The 18582-nt window shown below is 37.2% G+C and overlaps 1 protein-coding gene across 1 annotated transcript in view; it reads left to right on the top strand.

The window, feature by feature from the left end:
• The window catches only part of LOC136877597 (collagen alpha-5(IV) chain), a 570940-nt gene extending 554726 nt beyond the window's left edge, over positions 1-16214 (top strand). Inside the window, exons 32-34 of the mRNA XM_067151761.2 lie at positions 692-869; positions 11081-11195; positions 14830-16214. Of these exons, the coding sequence (XP_067007862.2) occupies positions 692-869; positions 11081-11195; positions 14830-15177 (641 nt within the window). The 3' untranslated portion in view covers positions 15178-16214. The remainder of the gene's footprint in view (positions 1-691; positions 870-11080; positions 11196-14829) is intronic.
• The last annotated feature ends 2368 nt before the right edge of the window (positions 16215-18582 follow it).

The following is an 18582-nucleotide window of genomic DNA, read 5'->3' as shown; positions in this document are numbered from 1 at the left end:
GTCCTCATATGGAGACTGTTCACAAGGGATGAAGTGGGACTCCTGGCTGCCAACGTCCCTCACCAATGAGTGATACTTGAACCTTCTCTCAAATCGTGCCAACCCATTTGTTCATCTCCAGCACGCTGTTGGAGATATGGAACTGCCTGGATCATCGCTCCCAATGGGCCTGATGAATACTCTACGGACATGTGGATACTTGCCTGACCCCCAAAGTCATCCAACCTCAGTCCTATTGAACACATCTGGGATGCTATTGAGAAAGACGTGCACCCAATTTCCTCGCATTATGGGAGCTGTGAAGTGGCTATGGATAAGTATGGTTCCCCAACACTCCCGATGTGTTATGGAGTCCATGCCTTGCCGCATCTCCATCGTCATCAGAGGAAGCTGGGTGCCAGACACTCTTAACCAAGTGTCTCTACTTCAGTTGCTCATCAGCGTATAATTAAACTATACTATTTTTCTTTCTGTTTAAACTATACTATTTTTCTTTCTGTTTCATACTATAGCAGAAAGATTTGCTAATTTATTCAGTACTTCAGAAACTTAATTACTACTATACACATCTCAACTTCATTTTTCAATTATAATGTTTATTAGTCTCACCAATCAGGTTAAAGGAAATACTGTACTGAGCAAACAATGAGAAGACATGATAATTAATACTATGATTCTCTTTATGTAACAGGTGCTCCTGGTAGCTGTCTTGTTAGGTTCTCTACGATGCCATTCTTGTTCTGTAATCTGAACAACGTGTGCGACTACGCCAGCAGAAGTGACTACAGCTACTGGCTCAGCACTGCCGAGCCACTGCCGATGATGATGACTCCTGTCAATTCCAGAGATATTCAGAAATACATTTCAAGGTATGATATTTAATATATGAGCAAAAGACACTAATCAGTGCACAAATCCTTTACGTCATCTTACAAGAAAACTGGTAGTTCTCGCAGATCCACCCACGCTTTGAAGTTCGTTTTAATTAGATTATGGGAGAATACTGATGAAAATAAGGGCTATTGGACTAGACAAAAGAATGGTTGAATGGGTGGCTAAATTTCTATAAAAAAGAACTCGAAGAATTAGAGGAGGTGAAGCCTTATCTGATCCTGTAATGATTACTTTGATAGGAAGAAGTGGCTAGTGCTCGAACACCACACCTAGGGAAACTGGAGCGGGAAATTGATTATTGATTGATTGATTGATTGATTGATTGATTGGACCTTTATGCTTTCTTATGTATATAAATAATATGAATAAAGAACTGGAATCATAGATAAGGCTATTTGTGGATGATGTTATACTGTATAGAGTAATAAATAAGTTACAGGATTGTAATAATAATAATTTCATGTAGCTATTTCTAGCCGAGTGCAGCCCTTGTAAGGCAACCCCTCCGATGAGGGTGGGCAACATCTGTCATGTGTAGGTAATTACGTGTTATTGTGGTGGAGGATAGTATTATGTGTGGTGTGTGAGTTGCAAGGATGTCTTGTAAAGACATAATAAAGTAATGATTAGGTGGACGGTACCCATTCTTTGTGATTGTGAATACCAAGTATCAATACGGACATGAAACTGATAGATTATAATTATAATTAACCTATGAAGATTAAAATCCCTGACCCAGCTGGAAATCGAACCCAGGATCCTCTCAACCAAAGGCCAATACACTGACCATTCAGCCAAAGAGTTGGACTACAGGATTGTGAGCAACTAGAAAAAGACCTCAACAATGTTGGAAGATGAACAGCAGACAATTGTATGATTTTTTAAAAATTTTGTGTGACTATTTCTAGCCGAGTGCAGCAATTGTAAGGCAGATCCTCTGATGAGGGTGGGCGGCATCTGCCATGAGTAGGTAACTGCGTGTTATTGTGGTAGAGGATAGTGTTATGTGTGGTGTGTGAGTTGCAGGGATGTTGGGGACAGCACAAACACCCAGCCCCCAGGTCATTGGAATTAACCAATGAAGGTTAAAATCCCCGACCTGGCCGGGAATCGAACCTGGGACCCTCTGAACCGAAGGCCAGTACGCTGACCATTCAGCCAACGAGTCGGACAATGGTATGATGGTAAATGGGATAAGAAGTCAGCTTGTAAGTTTCACCAAGGGGAAAAGTCCTCTCAATTTTAATTACTGTATTGATGGGGAGATAATAATCATGGGGAACACTGTAAGTACATAGGTATTAATATAAGAAATTATCTTCATTGAGGTAATCACATTAACGAGATTGTAAAGAAAGGATACAGATTTCTTTACATGGTTATGAGGGTGGTTCCAGTGTATGGGACCAACACTAGGATTACTTGATACGAGAACTGGAAAAGATCCAAAGAAAAGCATTATGATTTGTTCTTGGTGATTTTTGACAAAAGAGTAGTGTTGCAAAAACCATAGCAAATTTGGGCTGGGAAGACTTAGGAGTAAGGAGATGATCTGTTTAGCTAAGCAGTATGTTCAAATCTGTCAGTGGAAAGATGGCGTGGAATGGCATTAGTAGACAAATAAGCTTGAGTGGTGCTTGTAAAAGTAGGAAAGATCATATGATGATAAAGCTGGAATTCAAGAGGCAATTTGGGGCAAATATTCATTTATAGGTTGAGCAATAAGGGACTGGAATAATTTATCAAGGAAAATGTTCAATAAATTTCCAAGTTCTTTGAAATCGTGTAAGAAAAGGCTACTTAAACAACTGATATGGAATCTGCCAACTGTGTGAGAGCTCTAAATGCAGATGATTGATTGATTGATTGATTGATTGATTGATTGATTGATTGATTGATTGATTGGTACCCTACAGAACAAACCTAATAGTAAAATCCAGTCAACAGAAATTACATTCATTAGAATAATGAACGAAAAGACCAGGAAAGACAAGATTAGAAATGAAGCAAATATCAGAATACCTGTTACTGAGTTTTTAAGAAGAGTCAGGCTACAATTATTTGAACACGTTATGAGGATGGTCAGAACGAGAACAGCAAGGAATTACTTTGAAAGAGAAGTGAAAGGGGAGTGGCCAGTAGGGAGGGCAAGAAATCGATGAATAAACACAGTGAAATCGGAGGTCAGCAAGAGGAATATCAAGTGGGAGACATAGAGGAACAGAAACTATACTTTGACAGGAAGAAGTGGCTAGCGCTTGAACACCGCACCTGGGAAACTGGAGCAGCAAAATATTGATTGACTGGTTGATTGATTGATTGATTGATTGATTGATTGATTGATTGATTGATTGATTGATTGATTCACTGATTGATTATGTACAGGCTGGCTGTAGTAGTAGCAGCAGCAGTTCATGTTTTGTAAGAAAGCAGGTAAGTGCACCTTGGATGAAAAAAATGAAGTGTATGAAGATTGACTAAGATTATACGAGTTTGACAGTGGAAGTAGTTGTATGGAAATTAAAATTACGATGATAGTGTCATACAAACGTGTTGAAACAGAGTTGTGGACATAGAAGAGACAAATGGTTTGTTTGTCCAACCCTTGTTCCGTTTCTTTACGGGGTCGGGTTTGAGGTGAGATGAATCTGTCATGGCAGGTTTTTATGACCAGATGCCCTTCCTGACATCAACCTTATCAGAGGAGTTAATGAGATGAAATGAATAACGTGGTATATGATAGTAGGAAGGGAGAGGGTGAAAACCAGTGCCGGCACATAGCCTGCTCCTGTCGAATAGCACCAAGGGGTCTGCTTAAGGCTTAATGTCCTCATCCAACAAGCGAATCACCATCAACAGCGTTATATGCTCTCATTCCATATGAACACTGCAGAGAGGTTTGGAATTTAATCCAGGCTTTTGGCATGCAATCTAGTGATTAGAAATTGCATACCACCACCTCCTCTACCCTGCCGGTCAACATTCTGACGGTGAAATTTTTTTCGACCAACAGAACTGGAACTGGCTAACCATGGTGTCAGACCATTTAGACTTCAACGCCTTAACAATCATGGCCACCAGGCAAGCATGGAAGAGACAAATGGGCTCTTAAATTTCCTTGGAGTGATAATACTTTTGTGCCTGTCCACATGGTGAATTACTACGCACCTCACGTCATAATGTAGCTAGATTAATGATAGCTAATGCTCTGAGAGGACAAGATTATAATGTCTATGAAAAAGTAACATGGTCTCTCCAACAGAGGAAGCAACCAACGCATTGACATTATTGCTTTTAAGCCATCCTGTTCTGAAGGTTTCATCATTGATCCAACAATTAGATTTGAGACCAACGAAAACCAGCTGGAAGAGGTTGATGCAGAGAAAAGAAGAATTTATGAAGAAACCGTGGACTTCTATAAGCAAAAATATACGATCTCATCCATTTCTGTAATCGGATTGATGTTAGGTGCTAGAGGAATCATACCTACATTTTTTGTCAACTTCTGCAACACCTTTGGGCGGAATCGAGATTTTATCTATAACATCGCGATTACCACACTCAAGAAGTCCATCATGATCTTCAAGAACCATGCTTGCAGACCTCAAATAAATGTTTGACATGCCTCACTCGATTGCCTACATTTAACATCATACATTATCTGTTGTATCCACATCCATTATTGTTGTTAAGGTACTCTCTGTCTTTGGGCAACCTGCAGCTGTTGCAGGAAGATTGTATGATAAATAATAAATTGATCATTCAGGTAGTGGTATAAACAGGGCAGCTCCCAAGGCAACCATCTGGCTAAGTCATTTCTACACTTCCTAACCCATTCTACATGGGGTGCATCATGGTTGCTTTACATGGTACTTAGTCATATACAGATAGAAGGAACAAGAAAAGAAACATAAAATAGGACAAACACAATGGCAAGCCAGTTTGGGAAGAGGAAGCAACAGAGACACGAGACTAGGACAAACATAAAAACACAATATTACGATGACAATCTCCACATCTTTCTACACTGTCATCTTTAAATTGATAGGCTCTTTACTCATCAACCCCAGTTCTTGATTATCCACCTCTTCTCAGCTACTGACAAGCTTGTTTCCGCTTCCCAGCTTCATCAAGAGGGCGGACATCATCACTCATTGAGGAGCCATCTTGATAGATCTTCAGTCTTGATGTGGGCAGTGTAGGACAAAAAGAAAGCCAAATGATCAGGAACACATGACAAACACAAAAGGAGAAAAGGATCCCAACAGAGTTATCCGGCTTGGAAGAATAATAACACAGTAAAACCCCGGTAAGCCAGACTTTGCTTAATCTGGACATAAGAACGGAAAAAAATGCAGGAAAAAGAAAAATCTGTTACAAAACGCAGAATGCAAAGTTTTAAAAGAAGCTGGAAATCAATAGCCGCATAGCTGTGTGGTGCTGAAGATTTTTGCCCATTGTTGTGGATACATACTGCAATCAGTTATTAAGTTGTTGCGTTAAGTGGGGTTTGAAAGACAAAAACGTGAATTTTTTGACATTTTACAATATATGTCTTACAATATTATATTTTCCTGAGTAAAGTGGTATACAATTTATCTCTGTGAGACCTTTAGAAGTATTTAATTTTTAATTTTATAACATTACTTGAATATCTGTCAAGCTAGTTTGGACCCACTTTCTTTGTATATGGATATCTTTGAAATTTCTCCGCATAGAAGGCTGTGGTTTTTGCATTCAGTAGAGTAGAGTATTTTGAACATAATTCTATTACTGAAGCTGTTATCATAAAGCCAATCTACATGGACTTAGCTTATCCAGACCTCAGAATGTTTCTACATGAGCTCAATACTCAGAATTGTAATGAGCTCAACAATATTATCTGGACTCGAGTGCCTGAGAAGGTATTTATGGGGTTAAAAACTTTGAAATGGGGAGTCAGTGATGCAGTGTTAACATTTAATGATGGGAACATGGGAATAATAACAATGATAATACATCTCACGATTAACCCTCACTGTCATACCATTACGGGACTGCAACATTCAGACAAATTAAGAATTGCAAAAGCACATCATGCAGCCAAGTTAACCACCAAAGAAGCAAGGTCAGGCTAAAGGAAAATGTTATTGGAGAAGGAAGGGTGCAAGTGTGAGGATCCTGTCTGTGGTGCTGGGTGATTTTGAGTCTTCATATAAAATATGAGTGAATTATTGTCATTTTACATTTTAACTAAGGTTAAGTTATAAATAGATTCCCACCTTCGAATACTTATCCATTTCTATATAATAGTTTTATTAATTACATAATATAAACCAGCTTAATCTCTAGGACATGTTTCATTCTGATTATGGAACGTCTTCAGCTAAAAGATTTGACAAAATGGCAAGACAATTAAAACACACTGATAGTTATGATGATACAGTAGCTAAAAGATTTGACAAAATGGCACGAAAATTAAAACACACATAATAGTTATGATAAAATGAAATGTTCATTCATGTTGGTTAAAAATTTCAACAAGTCAGTGTCCAAGTGACGAAGTAAAATCGGTGATAAGGTTCTTCTTTATGTTGGGGACGTGTATATTTGTTAATCTTGAAGATAAAATTAGAGATATACAAGATTTTCTTAACGTATAGTTATCGAGGGAACTCTTGATAAAACAACCATAGTTGAAGTTGAGTTGCGGTTCGACTATTAAAATGAGTCTGAAATGAGAAAAGAATGAGTAAAATTTAAATTCGGGGATATATAGGCTTAAATGCTCAAATTGTGCCAATTCTTATATCGGACAAACAGGCCGTAATTTCTTAATAAGATATCAAGAACATATTAATGCTGAAAAACATAGGAAGTACTCGGCCATGAGTCTTCATATGACCGAATATAGACACAGTTTTACATCGATAGAAAGAGACTTGACCATTCTACGAACGTTAAACAAAGGCAAATTAATGAATATTCTTGAAAATATCTATATTGAGATTGATCAGAAACGAAATCCTAGCCAGAATATTAACGAAATCATGGAAAATATCAATATATTATTAGAAGAGGCTACCAAATTAGATTCATCTAGAAAAACCATCAAAAAGGATCCCAAAAAACAACCAACACACCTTCTTCCAATTAGCTCCACCCTACACAATATTCCCCCTACTTTTCCTTCCATTTCCCCTAGCCTATCACAGCGCCACTCCTCAGTTAGCTCCACCCTACACAACATTTCACCCGCTTTCCTGACTTCATCTACCTCTTCTTCCGATATTCCCCGCCCACCGCAAGTGCCTCACATACGTACACAGAACTCAGTCAGTTAACGACACGGCGTAAGGGAGGACATCAAATACGACACGATTGACTATAAGGTAATCAACTCCATTATCCTTTATTCTCACGAACATACATTTTTACAAGGTTTTCTCCTTAAAATAACCCCCCCTTTTTACTCATTCTTTTCTCATTTCAGACTCATTTTAATAGTCCAACCGCAACTCAACTTCAACTACGGTTGTTTTATCGAGAGTTCCCCCGATAACTATACGTTAAGAAAATCTTGTATATCTCTAATTTTATCTTCAAGATTAACAAATATACACGTCCCCAACATAAAGAAGAACCTTATCACCGATTTTACTTTGTCACTTGGACACTGACTTGTTGAAATTTTTAACCAACATGAATGAACATTTTATTTTATCATAACTATCATGTGTGTTTTAATTTTCGTGCCATTTTGTCAAATCTTTTAGCTACTGTATCATCATAACTATCAATGTGTTTTAATTGTCTTGCCATTTTGTCAAATCTTTTAGCTGAAGACGTTCCATAATCAGAACGAAACATGTCCTAGAGATTAAGCTGGTTTATATTATGTAATTAATAAAACTATTATATAGAAATGGATAAGTATTGGAAGGTGGGAACCTACTTATAACTTAACCTTAGTTGTGTTGAGCCAATACAAGATAAAATATGAGATTTATAAGCTGTAATTTTACATTTTAAACTTTTTTTCTCAAAATGACTTTTTTACACTTAATGTTTCTGTAACAGAAAAACTACTTGTGATAGCTACACAAAACTTTGTGATCTGCTTTATTATTTCTTACTAACCCTACTGAAGCATAATTATAGCATAGATTTGCATAGACATTAAGTTAGGGGTTTGAATTTACATTTTGTATAAAAAATTGCATCTTTAAAAAAAAGAATATCTTTGATTTTTTTGTATCTTATTTCTTAATTATGCTTCAGCATACACAAATAATATGCAAAAGTTAGCTGTAAAAATTTCAGAGTCTTATCTTCATTGGTCCCAAAGATGAAGGAACATAAACTTGGTTTATTTGACATTGGCCAGATAGGTCTTTCAAACACCCCTTAAATGCATCTCATTCTTGTACAGTACAGTATTTTTCTGAATTTTAATATGTTATCATTTTGTCATTCAGTACACCCTTTTCTGGGCAGAGCCACAAACACAAGAGTATTTCTATTTCACTCAATGAGGAGGGTGAATCAGTGGATCTTTTCCACTCACCCCCATCTAAAATCAGACGTGCCCTAATGACATCATGAATGTAAGGCCCTCTCTGTAAAATATGTAAATGTTTCTAGATGTATTTTAATAATGTAAATTATTTAAGGAGATTTGGATTTATTTATTTATTTATTTATTTATTTATTTATTTATTTATTTATTTAAAGTGTTTTAAATATGCACATATAAAGGTCTCTAGATTTAGTTTGAACTTGGTTATTCATCATCATCATCATCATCATTTCCCAACTCCAGGTTCCCGGGTGTGGTGTACAAGCGCTCGCCATCTCCTTCTGTCTTCATACATCTTCTGATCCAGTACATCCTCCCATTTGTATCCTCTCTCCTCCACATCTGATCTTACAGTCTCTATCCAACATTTTCTTGGTCTTCCCTGTGGTCTTCTTCCTACGAGATTAAAGTCGAAATATTTTCTGGCAGGTCTTTCCCTGTTCATTCTCATTACGTGCCCATACCACTGAAGTCTGCGTTTCTTTATGACACCGATAATAGGAACCTCAATACCAGCTACTTTCCTATTCACTTCATTTCTAATCTTGTCCTTTCTGGTTGTTTGGTTCATGGTCCTAATGAATGTCATTTCAGTTGCTTGAATTCTACTGAAGTCTTTGTTTAGTAGGGTACATGTCTCTAAACTGTATGTGAGGATTGGTACGAAGAAAGTGTGGTATTGGTTATTATTTTAGGAAATTAGTGTTATTTATTTGTTGTATATTATGTTTTATTGAATCATCTTTAATTGGGAAAATAATGTGTTGGTGATAAATAAATCTTTCTATCTATCTATTCTAATCCCAAAAATAATAATAAAAAATTAGTAATAATAAACTGTCTCTGGTATCAAGAACAGAAAGTGAGCTGCTGACATTTGTGCTAAAATTTACAAAATGGGAATCGAAGCGAATTAGAAAGTCCATAGAGCAAGATGATGAACTACGTTTGAGAAACTGAAATTCAAGCTGCCATGGAAACAATGGTAAAGTTAGGCACACATTTTCAGCAAGTCTTCCCAGATTTCCAAGATGCCATAACATAATGAATAATTGTTTTAGGCCTATGCCCTTTAACTGTTTTCTTCCTCTAAATGGAGTTTTAATGCAGTTTCTACTGTTCTTTTTGGTTATTTCAGTTAATGATATAGATATTGATTCTCATAGGGACAAATATTTCAGTTCATTTGCACGTCCCTTAATCTGGTCAACTTATCCCCCTATTAGTCTGGATTAACAAGGTTCTGCTCTAATAATAATCATAATAAATCCTTGAGGAGCAGGATAAGTACAACGTGCAACAGAGTGAGAAATGAGAATTAGGAACCCTTACAAGATAGAATAGAGAAATGTCAACCAAGATGGTATGGATATATCAAGTGAATGGAGGACTCGAGGATACCCAGAAAGAATGCACATGATAGAGTTTGAGTGGGGTAATTGGCTGATGGGAAGACAGAGAGACAGATGGCTAAAGGAACCAAAGGACTGTGCTGAGAAGAGAGGAGAAGACTAGAACAGTGCTGATGGAGAGCTGGTGGAATGACAGGAAACAATGCAAAGGTTTATATTCCAAATAATGCAGCCAGTGACTGAAACTTGTGCTAGATGATGATGGTACATAAATATGAATTGTTAAAACAGTTTTTGGGTACTTTATTCCAATATCAAGTAACATGTAGGGAAAGCTACCTCAGTGGATCATAGGTAGTGTGTCCAACTTGTGATCCAAAGAGTGTGGATTCAATCCTGGCTAAGGTTGCCAATTATTGAAGGGCAGGGAAAAAAATCGTAGCAAACTGTATCATAATTATGGGCTTGTTAAAGACCCCTGGTGGTGTACTCTGCAAATACCTTACAAAATTAAAATTCTGCTTCGCTCTTAGATGACAGCAAATTGTAACATGAAAAATGGCACATAAGCCAGCTAGATGGCTCTTTAGGCCTTTTCAAGTGTGACATTACCAGCGTGGAGGTACCTATCTCACTTGCAGTTGTGTCTCAATGGCACACTAGCCACCAGCAGCTTGGAAAGATGTAGCAATCCATCTAACAATAATAATCATATGGCCTCAGCTACCGTGTGCAGACATTTCAATTTGATGCCATCTGGCTGTCTGCTCATCAATTTCGACATTCCATTTTACTCTAGGCCCACTGGATGGCAGACCGAGTAAACCAAAACTCTCTTGGGTGTCTATGGCTGAGATTAATGAATTTTATTCCGTAAACACCAAATGTGTCACCAGAGTTCTTTTACATGCCGACATGGAGTGTCAAATGGACTTTTTTCCATCCTTCAAAAATCCAACTACCTCTGCTGGGTTTGAACCTACTATCTTGGGATCCGGAGGCCGACATTCTACCACTGATCCACAGAGGCAGCTAGCAATCCAACTGATGAACCCACTGCCCCAATGGGGGGAAAAAAACGGTACTTTTATGATTGGAAAGGCCTAAAGTGATTGAATGCTTTGATATTTATTATTATTATTATTATTATTACCTCTATATTGTTCATTCCCCTTTTATAGGGGAATAGCGGGTTGTGTTGTTGAATTTTGTCCTCTTGAGCTAATATCCTTGTTGGCTCATTCTGAAAGTAATTAAGAATTATTTCTATTTCTAGGTGCATTGTGTGTGAAGCTCCAACCCGTGTGATTGCAGTACACAGTCAAAGTATTAGTATACCATCATGTCCAGGGGACTGGGATGTCCTGTGGACTGGATACAGCTTCCTAATGGTAGGTATACATACCTTCATCAGAGTTTGTCCCACCAGGTAGCAGATATAGTAGTAACTCTAACACTGTATATCGTCCCTCAAAAAGGGAAGGTATTGTAAGCAACAAAATATGAATTTCACAGGAGAGGATAAAAACTATTAGCGAGTTGAATACTTACAGTTTTGGAAGTTTTGGTTTTTATTCTGCTCCAGAAATAAATTTTTCACCTTATTTTCATATTATGTTATGTATTTATTTAATCATAGCGAAAAGGAACTTATTTTAAAGTCATAAATGTCAGTCAGCACTGAGCGCATTGTTTAACAAAGTGGTCTTCTTACTATAGCTTTTGTAGCAGTTATATTTTAGAGGGTAGATCAATGTGTTTGGAGTCGTAAGTAAGGTTTAGATACTTGTTGTGGAACATTGTTGGTAAACAGTTTTTTAGTACAAGGTACAGCCAGATTTTGATACTTTTTTTCCCACACAAGAGAAGGATGATCATAAATTTTCTCCCTCACTTGGTTTGGTTGTTTTGAGGTGGAATTTCGTCCTCTTCGGCTAATCTCCTTGTTGGATATCATCCATCAGTCTTCAGAAGTGCACTCTGTTTCCACAGCAACTCACTCACAAATTAATTCACAAGATAACTACTGTCATGTCATGTGGCCTCCAGAGAGGCCTGGTGCAGGGTCTTTCTAGTTGACGCAGTATAGGCAACCTTGATTAAAACCCTTCCATTATTACTAATCTTTTTCCAGTTAAAGCCTAACTGTTTTACAGCACTTCTCAACTGATACAACTTCCTTGGAAACCAATCCTCTCTCCTGACACAGGTTGTAATTTAGATATTGATGGAGGTGTTTTCAGAAGAATGTAAAATTCTTGATTGTTCAGCAAAATCTTAACCATCCGTTACACACTTTTTTCCCTTTCCATGTTTTTCCTAGTGCACCAAATAAAGTTTCTTCAGTCTCATGCTGTCTCTGCTCTACTATTTTTTTCCTACTTGTTTAATGCACTAATACATTGAAGGTCTTTGGCAACGGATGGATGGGAAAGGGCTAGTATTGGGAAGGCAGCGGCTGTGGCCTTAAGGTACAAGAAGCAGCTCCTTCTCTTCCCTTCCCGCCCCTCTTCTGCATTCCACTAATATACTACCTGTCAATCAATGTGCAATAGGTCCGCCAGCAGGCTGTGCCTTATGTTTCATGTGCCAAATTGATTTGAGGCAGTTACAGAACATGTACTACAGCAATGACCAACAGCAGTCACGAACAATGAAACTGATGCATCTCACGTTCCTTCCAGAATTAAAACTTGTCGCTTATGATAATCTGTACGCAAATTACAAGATTCTAACTCAGGCACTTAAGGTGCTTATGATAACCTGGTGTTCTGTATATTACTGATGGCGGTTATGATTTTTTTTTTTTAAACATTGTTTTTACCCTCTAGATATGTTTGACACTTACAATACTTTGCCAGCATGTGCAGAGGAGTCCAACTGACATATAAAGTTTTTACCTCAATTTTGACAAAAATGTTGCTTACGATACTTTGCCTTTCCAGGGATGATATGTTTAATGTTTTTTCTTTTTCATTATCACAACAGGTCAGAGTTCATAAAATATAATAAGCAAATCAGCCATGGCCACTTTCACCATACACTAAGAATGCAGCATATTGAGTGGTCTCTTTTTAAATGTTATCTACTAAATAAATTGACAATTTTGCTTTAATTCTTCTTTGTCAATCATCTGATTTGAGTAGCGTAAAATTTGGACATTTTAAAAAAATCCTACTTTTAATGTTGTGCCATACAAGCTCTATTTTCCACTATTCTAATGCAGTGTTGTAATGGAACATTTGCAGTGTGTTTAATTTGGTCGATATATCTTGTTGGAGATTTTCCACGGTCTCATGAGCTTTCAACCATCCCTTGCAGGATACGATTTCCAAATCTACCCTTCCTAATAATGTGCCCAAAATACCTCACAATTCATTGCTCAACTATGGAATTCAGCTGCATTTTGATCTGCAATTCACCAAGTATTGACTGATTGGTTATCTTAACAGTTCATGGAATTCTAGTATCATAATAATAAATTATGTTATTGATTTTACGTCCCACTAACTACTTTTGCAGTTTCCAAGACAATGAGGTGCCGAATTTTGTCCTGCAGGAGTTCTTTCACATGCCAGTAAATCTAATGACACAAGGCCGATGTATTTGAACACCTTCAAATACCACTGGACTGAGCTGGGATTGAACCTGCCAAATTGGGCTCAGAAGGCTAGTGCTCTACCATCGGAGCTACTCAGCTTGCAAAAATTCCTAGTATCCGCCTCCAAAAGAACATTTCAAACACATTAATATACTGAAGATCTATCTTTTTCTGCATCCAACATTCAGATGCCTATAGGATGGCAATGGTAATATCACGATTCTTCCCTATTCTTGTAAGCAGTTTATTTTGACAGTGCAGCCACCAGTGTTTGTAATAAGTGAGCTTACATAGATAAGCACATTTATCCACTACCTGCAAGTTGTTTCTATGTTTCATATTTTTGAACCAGTTTGACTCGTTGATTCTCTCTATTATAATTTTGTGTGGCTATTTCTAGCCGAGTGCAGCCCTTGTAAGGCAGACCCTCCGATGAGGATGGGCGGCGTCTGCCATGTGTAGGTAACTGCATGTTATTGTGGTGGAGGATAGTGTTATGTGTGGTGTGTGAGTTGCAGGGATGTTGGGGACAGCACATACACCCAGCCCCCGGGCCATTGGAATTAACCAATGAAGGTTAAAATCCCCGACCCGGCCGGGAATCGAACCCGGGACCCTCTGAACCGAAGGCCAGTACGCTGACCATTCAGCCAACGAGTCGGACATTCTCTCTATTAATCTGTCAACTCATTACTTTACTTACCTTTTCAACTCTGCGAAGAAGTCTGAGCATTTCAAGTTATGAGAAAACTATAATATGGTGTCATCAACATACGTCAGGTTATCATTTTTCAACCTATTTTGATACCACCATGCCAGTTTTTATTGCTTTCCTCATTCTCCATAGATGTTAAATAAAAAAGGGCTCAGTACACACCCTTAACTGATACCTTTTCCTATCTTGAATGAACTGCACCAAAAGTAGATTTTTTTCTCACAAGTAGCTTTATGTCGCACCAACACAGATAGGTCTCATGACAAGCATGGGATAGGAAAAGGCTGTGAGTAGGAAGGAAGTGGCCATGGCTTTAATTAAGGTACAGCACCAGCATTTGCCTGGTGTGAAAATGGGAAACCAGGGAAAACCATCTTCAGGGCTGCCAACAGTGGGGTTCAAATGCAAGCTCACAGCTGCGCGCACTTAACTGCACGGCCAACTTGCTCTGTACCAAAAGTAAAAGGGGGGGGGGAAAGAATCTCTTTCCACACCTGCTGTCATAAATTTAGATTTTCTTTTTTTATCATATTGCCCTACTTCATTATGCTTGTTCATTGTTAGACTGGCATTTAAAAAATCACATCATGATTTAAGAAATAATCATGATAAAATCAGTGATTTGAATCAACCAACCCTGTCTCCAGCATTCTAAAAAGGGAAAATATTTTCTTACTGTTTATTCATGCTTACTGTTCTATCATTTCAGCACACAGATGCAGGTGCACAAGGTAGTGGCCAGTCTCTGGTGTCACCAGGATCTTGCCTAGAAGAATTTAGGGCAACCCCGTTCCTAGAATGTCATGGTTTGGGCCGTTGTCACTTATTTAGCACGGCTTATTCATACTGGTTAGCAACCATAGAAGAATATGAGATGTTCAGGAGACCGAGACAACAAACGCTCAAAGCTGGATTCTTACAGACTCGTGTCAGCCGCTGTGCTGTTTGTATAAGGCGAAGAAAATCAGATTTTGAAATACCGATTGAAGTCCCTGCACGACAAATTACCAAATACAGACCAGGAGGTCGAAGGCGCCTCCGTAGACGCCACGGTTAGAACTTGGTGACCATTTCAAGTTCATGAATGAAAAATGGATATTAGCGTGTGCAGTTAATTCCAGTTAATTCCAGACACTATAGGAAACAAACTGCTGATCTGGAGAAAGTTTAGACTTAGCACATTAAAAACTCTTGGAAAAGATTATTCAAGATGTGTGTTTAAGTGGACTCATCATGAAGAATAGAATGTGATTTCTGGATGCTGTTCTTCTTCATCTTCTGTGCCATAAAAATGTTGATATCAGATATTAACAAAAACTAAAGATGTCCACACTACTACCATTTTCTACTGCATTAATATATTAATATGGAAGTGCTTTCTTTTAGTATGTTCCTCTATTTTTTTGTATATATTTTATAACAAAATGGTAGTTTTTATGATGCTGTGAAGTTTAACAGCAGCAACATTTGCTGTAATTATTGTGTATATTTTAAAGAAAGATATAAGATGTCAAGATCAAAGCTCTCCACTGCCATGTCACTGCCTCGGTAAAATTGCAAAGACGTATAGAATTAGCATTCTTAAATTTAGATTGAATTCAAAACATGCAAATAACTTTTGCTAATTAAAAAGGCTTTCATACAGATGTATAGTAATATTTATTAAATATATTTATAAAGTTACTTTTTTATGTTTATAATCAACAGCCAACTGACATTTAAAGCATTTCAGGTACACATTGGGTGAAGTTGAAATATATAAAACATTCTAGTCTTGGAAGAGGTTTACAGTCTTACACATTGAGGCATATAGTATCACTGTCAAGTATTTAACAAACACTCAGTATTGGCACATACACAGGACTACTGCCTTAAAATAACTTTCTACAAAAATATTTAATTTTCTAAAATTTAAGCATTTTACAGTATATACATTTAAACAATTCACAAATAGCAACTACATTATGCAAAGGGTAAATTAACACAAGGTTTAGTAATTATGAAAGGCAGTCAGTAAGAAAAAACAAAAAAATGTTATCCTTAAATTTGATTTTTGTTACCTTAAATTGTTCACAATAAACAAATTTAATAGAGGTTCTGAGTTTTAATCTCACCTTGTAACAATCTTGTATATCCTACCTGTCATTTGATTTTGAAATGAGGTTGAATACAGTAGTTAGTAAATACTTGTTGTAAATGGACTAGATTTATTGAGCTGAGTTTCACAAGCATCTTAATAATTTACAACATAACATCATATTCAGAACTGCTGTATATAGAGTTCCCTCTTACCCACTGATAAAAACCAGCTAGACTATAATTCTTTTGTATATTTGAATGAGTAAATGGATGCTGTCCTGTTTGGGAATTTTCTTACTCTGCTAATAGCTATTCTATCCACTTGATTATTCAGTTTACCATTTTTATTTGATTTCAAGCTGACCACTGGGAAATCAGAAACAAAAATATAATGAAGCACAGAAAGCTTAAAGAATAAATTTTCTACCATTTATTTGTTTAGTCAATCATCACCATCAAATGATTCAAGATTCATTGTCACTTCTTTGTCACTGATGATGATTCGTGAATGTCTTCATTATTACAGCTTGTACAGTAAAACTGCATTCAACAAAATTATTCAAAAATAGATTTTTTCATAACTGTTATGTTTACTTTTTAGATAAAAATGATATTTCCATAGATATCTGAAAGTTTGTGAAAATGTGATAATCACAAATATCTCTCTTTATTACTAGTAAGGTACAAGTGGATAAAACATAAAAGTTTGAAAATTATATTTTACATAACTTTTATAATGCGGTTTTTCAATCCAAGAAATATGACTATGCTACTCTATTTTAATCAAGTAATATATAGCCTAGAGCACTTTCCGGATATCCCTGAACTTAAATACCAAGTTTCAAGAAATTCTGTTAACACGTTGACTGCCAGGACACAAAGCTAGAAATGTCCCGGTGGCCGAAGCTTTCTTTCTACTGTGCATATATTAAATCAGAAGTAAAACAATATTTGAAGTGATATTTCACGTAAGTGTTCAATATACGTACTGAATACAAGAAAAATTCCTAGCACCCTGAGGTACTGCCGTGGCCCCACAGAAAAGGTCACTGTATGGTTTTGGCTAGATGTCCAGAGTGGTGCAATCTAGTGGTACTAGAAGCTTGCATAGCTTGAAAGTAATCATTGTAGCCAACAGACTGCACCATAATTTGTTTACTAGTGCTCAACACTACAACTCCAAGGCACTCATTGTTCTATAGTACGATTGTGAAGTGATGGTGCCATGTTTCACCTACCCTGCAGCAAATATTCTTGAGGCAAACTTATAGACCACAAAAGCCTACATCAACTCAAGTACTGTAGATATTGTAAAAAGTGTGATTTATTATTTTCTATGTTGAAATTTTACAAATAAATCAATATTTTTCTTGAACATGTTTCTTCTGAGACCACGGGGGTTTTGTTATATGACTTATAAATTATTTTCTGTTTACTCCTTGTTATGTTGTAAATCAATGTTGTCAATTTAGAAAATGCAAATATGATCATGTTTATGCTAAATTTATTGGGTTAAGCATCTGGTATGGGTGCATGGATTTGGAAGGAATTGGTGTGGTCTACTGATAAGGTCGTGCCTTTGCTGGCGGGACCTAATGTTTACAGTGCACTATATCTTCTGGTATGGGCTAGAGCAATTTTGTTACTTTCATTGATCTGTCTCAGCTTTATTCTTGGCTTTGACGAAATGAAAGTGACTGAGGTATGAGTGATACTAGTAATACCATTCCTTCTGCAGCCAGTCCCTGCTATGAATGGTGTGAAAATATTGCTCATAGGGTCGGATGGTGCATGCATTTCAGTGGGCTTGGCAGACTGATATGAAATAGCAACTTCTGGCTCGGTGAGGAAAGGAACGGGAAACTACCTTACTCCTCATTTTCCCTAGTACGCCTCTTCAGTGATGCCTAGGCCATCTATGACAGCTGATGGCAGAGCTGTTGAGGATCCCACCAGCAGAATCGCTGATGGACTGAACATACATACATACATACATACTGATAAGGTAAGTATAACCATGGAGTGAAATGAGAAACCACAGAAAACCATTAACAGGTTTCCCGACAGAGCTTGAGAGTTACCTAACCTTGCACACAAAAGAGCATGGCTAAACTAGTTGGACAAATACTCACATATTGCTAATAAAGGGAGATAAGACTAATAAAAGATAAAAACTATAATTTAGAAACCAAACATGTAGGATTTTCTGCGATGCCACAGCAGTATACTAGCAAGGTGAAAACAGCTCAGCGGTCTGTCAGCCTGGCAGGGAAAGTCATGTAACAAAACCTGTCAGTGGTACTTTGTATCCTCGTAGCCTCACGAGACACTCACTCATCACTACAATGTACCACTTTGGCAGCCAACATGTTAAACTGTTTTC

The sequence above is a fragment of the Anabrus simplex genome, chromosome 7, assembly GCF_040414725.1.
Source record: "Anabrus simplex isolate iqAnaSimp1 chromosome 7, ASM4041472v1, whole genome shotgun sequence".
NCBI lineage: Eukaryota > Metazoa > Arthropoda > Insecta > Orthoptera > Tettigoniidae > Anabrus > Anabrus simplex.
The sequence above is the reverse complement of the archived record's forward strand: the minus strand, read 5'-3'. Positions and strand labels throughout refer to the sequence as shown.